Source organism: Cupressus sempervirens, chromosome 10 (genome assembly GCF_028749045.1).
Source record: "Cupressus sempervirens isolate cs-2001-9-10 chromosome 10, ASM2874904v1, whole genome shotgun sequence".
NCBI classification, from domain to species: Eukaryota; Viridiplantae; Streptophyta; class Pinopsida; order Cupressales; family Cupressaceae; genus Cupressus; species Cupressus sempervirens.
In genome coordinates this window covers 399,393,787-399,404,336 of record NC_143127.1, presented here as the reverse complement: position 1 = coordinate 399,404,336, position 10,550 = coordinate 399,393,787, and the positions used below count along the sequence as shown (strand labels likewise).

General features: G+C 34.9%; 1 protein-coding gene across 1 annotated transcript; it reads right to left on the bottom strand.

The window, feature by feature from the left end:
- Nucleotides 1-221: 221 nt before the first annotated feature.
- Nucleotides 222-1,280, bottom strand: LOC149534362 (uncharacterized). Its single transcript, XM_089805241.1, has one exon. The coding sequence runs from the start codon at nucleotides 1,239-1,241 to the stop codon at nucleotides 714-716; it is 528 nt and encodes a 175-aa protein (XP_089661367.1). The 5' UTR covers nucleotides 1,242-1,280; the 3' UTR covers nucleotides 222-713.
- Between the last annotated feature and the right edge of the window lie 9,270 nt (nucleotides 1,281-10,550).

Sequence of the window (10,550 nt, the reverse complement as noted above, 5' to 3'; positions counted from 1 at the left end):
GATAAATAGAAGATATTAAAGTTAAATTTACAAAAACTCCCAACATGATTAAATTTAGGAAACTTTTACATAATGCTCAAAGTTTCAATGAAGTGGGCCTCCTGTAGACCTTTATATTTTTAATGATATGCATTCAAAAAACAGACCTAAAGAGAGTAGTTTTTTGTTCAGGGATTTTAACAATCAGTTTCTACATCTTGAGATTCTACCATAGCCAGAGGTTCTGAGCAAGAAACATAAATCACAGTCAGTTGCATAAATCTCAAACAGAGAAGTCACTAGCCAAGGTCCACAGAAGATCAAATTTAGCTTTCTCTAAAGCAATCAGTCCCATCAGATTTTCCCTGGAACTCCTAACAGGGAAGGATCCATTGCAGCCCAGACAGATTCTGTTCATAATTCATCATTATCTTCAAAAAGAAACTTCTTTTTGATGATGGATCGGAACATGATCCCAAACAAATTGAAATATATATAGTATTAATACTACTACAGCTATAGAAAACCCATGCCAAGTATTTACAAAGGCAGATACGTTTTACATAAAGCAGACGATCACAAGTAAGTGGTCTCTGGATCTCAGATTTTTAATGAAACCCATTCCAAATAGAGAGCTTAAAGAGTAGCTCGCTTTCAGGCTTCTACATCAATCAATCTCATCAGAATTTCAGAAGAACAAATTCAGTTTTCTCTGTTAATCAATCAGAATTTCCTTACGAGCACCAACACTGGTCTGTTTCCCAATTCCTTCCCCTGGGACTTCTAACGGGGGAAGAAAACCCCATAGAAGGCCTTTCAGAGTACAATTTGGGCGCCACAGGTTGAAGATCCTCATCATATTCTTTCCTCTTGTGGGGATCTGAGAGAGTATCATAGGCCCCGTTGATCTGACAGAAAATCGAGGTGGAACACTCCATCTGCTGCAATGGCACCACATCAGGATGCAATTGCAGGGCCAATCTCCTGTAGGCGATTCTGATATCCTCATAAGATGCATCAAAGGGGACACCCAAAAGAGCATAATGATTCTTCTTCTCCCTCGCCCTCCTCTCTAATTGTGTACTGCCGCCATTAAAACTAGCTGAAGCTCTCAATGCCCTGCTGCCGCTGGAAGAATTCGACGAAAGAGGAGCACAGGTGGGACTGTGGGGGGGCGTCAGACCGCAAGGGGATTCGAACCCGGGACCTCCGACCTTCAGGGGAGGAATACTTCGCAGAGACATGGCTGCCCAAGAATTCATCTTGATGGGCGGATTGAATTGTTATGGAACAAGAGATCCGCGATCTGCTTTAATTATAATTGAATGGAATCAGTCGCTGATGTGATGGCGATCCTATCGATTCAAGATTGGATTTTTATTATTTTATGTTTTTGTTTATAAATCAGAAAAGGACGGGAGTTTACTATCCATATCCTAGTCAAGTTTGGTGTAACGCCCTTCTTTAGTTAGTTTTAAAATTATGTTTGAGACGCGTGTTTGAAGGAAGCTTGGTTTATGAGTGGGATTTACGGGACCTGCACAAGAACAGGTCGTTATTGGAGAAGGAAGGAGAGAGAGATTGTGTCATGTTTCTAGAAGGATTTGTTGTTTTGTTTTGTTATCGCGGATTGGATGTTCTTTAAACAATGCTTTCTCTAAGTAACGTAGTTTTTAATCTCAAGCTTAGCTATACATAATCACGGTTCTTGATATATTTATTTGTAAGTATTGTGTAGTGTTTTTTAAAGTTCTTGATTTTAACCCAATCAAAACTATGTGGTGGTTTTTATTAGATTTATTGTTCAAGATACTATTGTATGATTGTTAACTTGTAAACTTTATGTATTTGAACTCTTCATGGTGTGCTTCTTTAAATTTTTATTTAAGTAGGTAAGTATATTGATGTAAATATGAGATGATTTTTATTTTGATATGTGGGTATGGATAATAAGGATGACAATTGTTGTTTTTTTAAAAGAATTTTGAATATTAGTAAAAGTGGATGATTTTGTAGTGTATAGATTTAATGATTTTTTTTCAGAATTTTATAAGATATATTTTCTAGTTCATATTAATTTTCACTCTATTGTATTTGAGGAATAAAATTCATTATCTATAAGCACTCCCTTGATTCTAGATTTGGGATAAGCTTCTAAATGAAGGGGCAATGGAAAGATGGATGTAGTGATACAATATCATGTTGATTGAATGTTAGATTATATTGTTATGAAAGATGACCAATACGTCCTTGGAATTGGGAAGGGTCAATATTGTTGGAGATCTTTGAATCTTGTAGTGCCTCATGTAATACTTCCTTATGAATGTTGAGTAGCTTGAGGTGATCCACACTTTATATGTTAATGAGATTCTTCTCAAGTTGTTTAATTAGATTTTATCGACAACTAAGAGAAGGTAGGGGAGTTGCTTGGATAGCGGCCTTACTATATTACGTGATTAAACACCACAGTTAAGGTTAATTGTATTAACATGTTATTGTCACCTTACTCAATACTACCATAATAGAGTTGTGATTAGGAAAGATCTTGTTCTAATGGATATTGTAAGTGTGGGTCTATTACCTTTGATTTTGCTTGAATGAGAATTGCGCTTGACTATACTTTAGGAAATGGTCTTGGTAGATTTTCATTTGGGTGTTTGGAAAAGATAATTCCAACTTTCCCCTCTATTTATATGTACTTTATCTCAATCAAATATTAAATATATCTCTTATGGTTCATATATTTGCTAGTGAAACAACCATCAATTTCATGGTATTTTGAATACTTATGTTCACTAGATCAAGTTTAATTGGATTTTCTTTTATCATAAGACTTCCTAAGAGGGAAGGTCGTTGCATTTAACTTATGTAATTTTTGAATACTACATCTAAGGGCTCTCTTAGGGGTGTACTTACATAGTTTGATTTCTTAATTTGGTTGCCTTTTTCAAGTGGTATTAGTAAACTAACTTTGTATGACCTAAATTATTTGGATCCCTAATTTTGCCCCCATAGAAATTTTTATTCTTATTTCAAATATAGTCTTATCATGAATTTTGGTCAATGGAAAATATTTTTACAATTCCCTTGGTGATTACCACTTTACCCATTTTTCTAATGATTTCACTAAAGGTGGAAATATAATGGACTTACAAATGAAAATCTAATTCAATATATAAGTGGTGATGAAGATATGAACTAACAATATCTCAGGTATGCACCATGGGAACCTACTTTCTAAGTTCATATGGGAAGATAATTTTTCCTCATTCATTTGGTTTCCATTACACAACTCCAATGTAGTGAATTCATACTCTACAAGATAATATTTCAAAAATCTCACTTCTAAGTTGGATAATGATTGATAGAGCCTTTTGATAAGTGAAGGAACTAATTGAGTGCTTGTCTACCTAGATTTATTGGGAAAATTCAAATTAAGAATTCACCATTGGAGAATGTACTCTATATAAATCTCTTTGACAAATCTGAGTGTTTGTCTTTCCCTTATTAACTTGAGCTTAGATATTGAAATAAAAAGAGAAGTGTTGCCAAGAGAAACTACAATAGATGATTTCTATGTGTTCATTGATGGAAACTACATTCTATTCTCTTGGCCACTTAAAAAAATTTTGACAGACCTTTGTTTGTATGATTTGATGGAATATGTTGGTCCCAACCAGTATTGAGATTGGGGGGGGGGGGGGGAGGTGGTGAATCAATACTGACTTTGAAATCAGTTATTCTTCTAACCGGTCCAAGTATTCTAACCAATAGTAACTTAAGTGCTAATACATTTATGAATGTAGTAAAATAGAAATAAGTAAACTCACACACAATAGCATTCATCAATGGGCACATATTTTATACATGCAAATCCTCATTGAGAGGATGAAAGTCACAGTGGGGATGATATACCCACTAGCCTTTTACTACAGATAAAAGGTTTCCTAGTCGAGCTATAACATGTTCCTTCCGAGAACACATTTGGTTAGGAATGTTAGTAACCTATTAAGATCACAATCACTTGGTTACAAGATTTAGCACTCCTTCTGAGAGGCACCTTGTTAAAGAATTTAACATATGCTTGCTACTAAAGCATGCTTAGTTAAGAGCTTACAAAATGATTACAGTTGTTAGGGAGAAATCAAATGTGATCTAATGTGTACATCACTTCTTTCTTGATAGATCTCCAATGAATACCTTTTGAGATGATGTGATCCCTTCTTGCCACTTGTGCACACTCTGTGATATCCTTTATATCACTCTGCCTTTTCTCTTTACTTACTCCTGTTTGCAGTGCACAAATTCTACTTCTAGGTAGATGTAGCTTTCTGTCTCGATCTGTTGGATATAATTTTTCAACTTACGTGTTGTCTTTGATGTCACACAAATGTCATATCAGTCATTAGACAGTATCTACCGAGCTCAAAAGGTCAGCAAGGCAAAGGACAGTTTCTACCTAGCTCAGAAGGTCAACAAGGCAAAGGATAGTGTCTGCCGAGCTCAAAAGGTCAGCAAGGCAAAGGACAATGTCTATCAAGCTCAGAAGGTTAGCAAGGAAAAGGACAGTGTTTATCGAGCTCAGAAGGTCAGCAAGGCAAAGGACAATGTCTACCGAGCTCAGAAGGTCAACAAGGCAAAGGATAGTGTCTACCGAGCTCACTCAGTCATCAAAGGAAATATGACAGAAACAATTTTTACCGAGCTCACTTGGTCATCAAAGGAAATGTGATAGAAACAATTTTTACCGAGCTCACTCGATCATCAAAGGAAACAGTTCTTACTGAGCTGTCATGAAGGAATTCAATTTTTATCGAGTAAACTTGATAGCCAAAGGATTTTAAGGATATTGCAATGTTAACCAAGTCAAGAAGGTTAACTTAGGAAATTTTTGGAAGTAGTATTTACCGAGTAGGGTCGGCCAATAAAGGATTTCATTGTTTTATGAAATAACATTTATTTGTTTAAATTAATATCTGTAGTCGACTGATGTATGGTTTATTGGTAAATGTAATATGTAAGTGGGCCAACTTAACAATCTAAATGGTATAAGAGGTCAAGTTGTGAATTCTATGTATGGATGCGTGGAATTGATATGATATGAGGACTGATTATTGTGCAAGCAAATTTGAAGAATGATTAGAGATCATTGAGGAGCAACAGAGCCATATTTGAACAAAGGAGGATCTAATGATGTTGAATAGAGACCTATAGCCAACAAATTCAGTTGCATCTTGTTTAGGTCAATTCATTGTTGCTTTCTAATCATTGTAGCAGTGATTTCAAATCTCTTAACAGAGTTGGCTTAATAGCCATTTAGTAAATCCTCTAACAAGGTGATAGTTTAGTTGAATTATTCTAAAAACCTCTAGCAAGACCACTCCTAACATGGTGATTAAATCCTCTAACAGGGTCACACCTAACAATGTGTATTGTAACCTTTAATAGGGTTGGCCCCTATTAGGGCTCACTTCAGAAGAGTGAAAAATTGGTAGCTAGTTACTTGGTGGTTTTTCTCATATTGGGTTTCCACATTAAATCTGGTGTCTCTTGTGTTCATTTTATTTAACCTTTGCATACATATAAATAACTATGAATGCTAAATGATTAGTAACTAGTTATCTTACCGAGTTACAATATTCCTGCATTATTTACTGAGTATCAGCAATAAATAAGCATTATAGGCATCTAAGGGATCTATGAATTATTTTTGTGGTAATTGATTCAACCCCCCCCTCTCAGTTACTCTATCTTTATCCCAACAATTGGTATCAGAGCTCTTGGTGCTTGCATGAAAAGATTTCAAGGATTTAAGCCAGAGGTCAAGATGTCTTATAAGAGGGAAATTCCAAGACTTAACAAGGACAACTTCTCAGCATGGCAAGGGTTGATGAGACTTCATCTAGCTTCTACTGGAGATACAGGATTGAAGTACCTTGATGAAAAATATGTAGAACCTGCTGGTACATTATCTATCAATGATATTGTTGAAAAGAAGACCCACAACAATATGATGATAGATATAGCATCTGCTCTGAGTTATGAAGAATTTGATGACATCAAAGATTGCAAAACTACCTTTGAAATGTGGAACAAGCTAAAAGAAATCTATGGAGGAGATGATAATGTAAGAAGAGCCAAAGCAGAAAGTCTAAGAGGACAATTTGATCAAATGAGGATGAGAGAGGATGAAAACATTGCAAAATATGTTGAAAGAGTTAAAGCATGTGTTAGTGCAATCAAAGAATCTGGAGGAGATATCAACAAGGAGACAATTATAAGTAGAGTTCTTGGAACTCTACTTCCCATTTATGCAATCAGAGTCTTTGCAATTCAAGAAAGAAGATGTGAAGCAAATCATAAGATAAATCTAGAAGCCATAGTTGAAATATTGACTACATTTGAGCTAGACAACTATGAAAATTATGTTCCAGCTACCAAAAACATTGAATCAACATTTGAATCCAAGCTTTCACTCAAAGAAAAGGGCAAAAAGCTAAAGGATCCTCAATCAGATAGTGATGAAGAATCAGAACAGAGTTCAGATAGTGATCTTGAAGTGGTTGAAGCTTTGCTAGCAAGGAAATATTCAAGAGGCAAAGGAAAATACAAAGGTAAGGTTCCTCTAATCTGTTTTTCTTATGAAGAAATTGGACATATTGCTGGTAGGTGCCCAAATAAGCAAAACAAGGATGAGAAGAAAGGTCACAAGTACAATGGCAAGAGAGACTTCAAATCATTCAAGGACAAAGGTAGGAAAACATGTTTTATGGCTAAAGATTCTAACGATTTTGATGATGAAGAAGAAAATGAAATTGTCTACATTGCCGTGAAAGATGAATCTGATAATGATGAGGAAATGACACTTATTTCTCATATGAGTAGAAATGATACATGGATCATAAACAATGGTTGTTCTCATCACATGACTAGTGATAAAACTAAGTTTGAACACATTGAAGACTATGATGGTGGTAGTGTAAGATTTGGTAACAATGAACCTTGTTGTATAAGAGGAAAAGGAAGAATCTCACTAACTAAGGAACTTGTATGTGATAACGCATCTTGGTTAGAAGGACTAAAGCATAATTTGTTAAGTGTGGCATAGCTACTCAATAATGGATTTAATGTAGAATTTATTCATGGAAAAGCAAGATTGATGGATAACAAAGGAAAGCTGATTGGATCAGGCACTCAAACAAAAGGTAACTTATTTTATCTTGAACTTGGTGAATGTTCATGTTTTATTGCTCAAATTGAAGAAAGTTGGTTATGGCATAGAAGGTTGTGTCATGTAAACTTTGACAGCTTGGTAAAAATAAGTATATTCAAGAAAGTAAGAGGCATTCCTAACATCAAGAAACCTGAGGTTGGTCTATGCAAAAACTGTCAAATTGAAAAAATGGGAAAAACTAGTTTCAAGAGCAAGAACTATCAGTCTGAAGAAGTTCTAGAAATTGTGCATACTGATTTGTGTGGACCCATTGGCATTGAAAATTATACTGGTGAGAAATTTTTCATTCTTTTTGTTGATGATTATTCAAGAATGATGACTATCATGTACCTAAGAGAGAAATTAGAGGCATTTGAAAAATTCAAATGGTATTTGGCTAGAGTGGAAAAGGAAATAGGCAAAAGACTGAAATGTTTAAGGTTTGACAGAGGTGGTGAATTTATTTCACATGAATTCAATAAATTTTGCATTGAAAGGGGAATCAAAAGACAAGTCTCAGCACCAGGAACACCTAAACAAAATGGAATAGTTGAAAGAAGGAACAGATCTATCATGGACTGTGCAAGAACCCTAATGATTGAAAAGAGCATTGCTATCAAATACTAGAAGGAAGCTATCAACACTCTAGTTCATACCTTAAACCGAGTACAGCTGAAAAAGGACTCATTCAAAACTCCCTATGAATTATGGTATGGCTACAAACCCAACATAAGTTACCTAAAAGTATTTGGAAGAAAATGTTACATTTTGAAAGAATCTAGAAAAGGTAAATTTGATGTAAAGGGTGATGAAGGAATATTTTTGGGATATTCTTGCAAAAGTAAAGGATATAGATGTTTGAATCTGTCTACTCACAAAGTTATAGAAAGTGCACATGTGAAAGTTGATGAGTTTTCAGAAAGATCTGAAGAAGAAAGCAAAAGGGTACCTAAAGATTACAGGAGATTTGTTTACATTGAACCGGATACAGTGCCAAGTATACCAGTTAATCAGGAATCCTTAACTCCAGAGTCTTCAGTTACCGAGTCACAGGAAGTTCAAACCGAGCTAATGCCTCCCAAGTTGCAAGAACTCGATTTGCAAATAGAAGCTACCGAATCAACATTTACTGAGCCTGAGCAACCAGATCTAGGACAAGAAGTTGAGATGCAGAATGATAACAATGAAAGTCATTCAAAAGGCAAAGAGCCCATGTTAGCCAAGTATGTCAGAAAGCATCATGCACCAGATCAGATCATTGGAGATAAATCAGAAGGAACAATGATAAGAAGTAAGTTGAAAGGCACTTGTTTACTTGCTGATTTTGAACCTAGAAATATCAAAGATGTATTAGAAAATGAAAGTTGGATTGAAGCTATGAATGAAGAGATAGTACAAATAGAGAAAAAAAAAAACATGGACTCTTGTACCTAGACCTAAAGAAAAAAATGTAATTGGAACTAAGTGGATATTCAGAAACAAGTTAAATGAAGATGGTAAGGTGTCAAGGAATAAAGCTAGACTATTATGCAAAGGATACTCTCAAGAAGAAGGTATCAATTATGGAGAAACTTTTTCTCCTGTTGCAATATTGGAAGGTGTTAGAACCTTACTTGCATATGCCGCATACAAAGGATTCAAAATTTATCAAATGGATGTCAAGTCAGTATTTCTCAATGGCATATTAGATGAAGAAGTCTACATTGAACAACCTGAAGGTTTTTTTGATCAAAACAAGAAAGACATGGTTTGCAAACTGCATAAAGCATTATATGGTCTTAAACAAGCCCCTAGAGCATGGTATGAAAGATTGCATAACTATCTTATTCAGATTAGTTTTCAAAGGACTAATGATAACAGTAGTTTGTACATAAAGGAAGGACCAGATAATAAGATTGTTTTGGCAGAAATATTTGTAGATGATACTTTGTTCACAGGAAATGATGATCTTTGCAAAGAATTTTTAGAACAAATGAACAAGGAATTTGAAATGTTAATGTTTGGTGAAATCAAATTCTTTGTTAGTCTTCAAATTCAAAAAAGTAAGAATGGCATCTACATCACTCAATCTAAATACATCAAGGAGACACTAAAAAAGTTTGGTATGGAAGACTGCAAACCGGTTGGGACTCCTATGTGTATTGGATTGAAACTTACCAAAGATGATGAATCTAAGGAAGTAGATCAGACATTGTATAGATCTATGATTGGAAAGTTGTAGTATGTAGTACATACAAGACTAGACATTGCACTTGTAGTAGGAATTGTAGCAAGATTATCAACAAAACCAAAATAAAATCACATGATGGCAATCAAAAAAATCATGAGATACTTAAAAGGAACTGAAGAATATGGATTATGGTATAAACTTGGAGGAAATCTGAATTTAAAGGTGTTTACTGATGCAGATTGGGCAGGAAATATTGATGACAGAAAGAGCACAAGTGGAGGAGCTTTCTTTCTTGGAAAAAGGTTGGTTTCTTGGACAAGTAAAAAGCAAAATTGTACATATCAATCCACAAAATTGCTCAAACATTGTATGTTTTAAACAATTATTGGAAGGTATGAAGCAAGAAATCAAAGAACCTGTTGTTATGTTTTGTGATAACACAAGTGCAATTAACATCTCCAAGAATCCAGTGATGCATTCAAAAACCAAGCATATTGCCATAAAGTATCACTTTGTTAGAGAATTGGTGCAAGAAAAGGAAATAAGATTGGAATATGTTCATACAAAGGAACAAATTGCTGATATATTTAGAAAGCCTTTACCCAAAGATGCATTCTTGTATCTCAGAGGTAAGTTAGGGGTCATTCCCATATCTGAAGCTCACTAAAATATAGTTCTAGGGATGCATCAGCAGAAACAGAATTGAAAATCTATCATTTGATGCAGCAAACCAATAAAGACATTGCATATGAATCAGTACATCAAGTACAATGCTATTCAGTAGTTTTGAGTTGTCTTTGGCATGTGTTGTCAAAGAGGGAGAGCATACTATTCATATCTTTCTGAAATTTGCAAAATAATAAGAGTTTGTGTAAGAGGGAGATTTTATTATGAAAAAGGGAGTTTGTTGTATTTGAAGAAGAAAGTGAAGTATTCTATCAGTAAAAGATTTGTTTTAAAATTTCATCTTGCTATGACATGTTCTGTTGCCATCAATGCCAAAGAGGGAGATTGTTGGATATAATTGTTCAAATTACGTGTTGTCTTTGATGTCACACAAATGTCATATCAATCATTAGACAGTAGCTACCAAGCTCAAAAGGTCAGCAAGGCAAAGGACAGTGTCTACCAAGCTTAGAAAGTCAGCAAGACAAAGGCAATGTCTATCGAGCTCAGAAGGTCAACAAT

Bases quoted from the DNA above. Each gene is read 5' to 3' on its own strand.
- LOC149534362 (XM_089805241.1), bottom strand. From the start codon at position 1,241: ATGAATTCTTGGGCAGCCATGTCTCTGCGAAGTATTCCTCCCCTGAAG.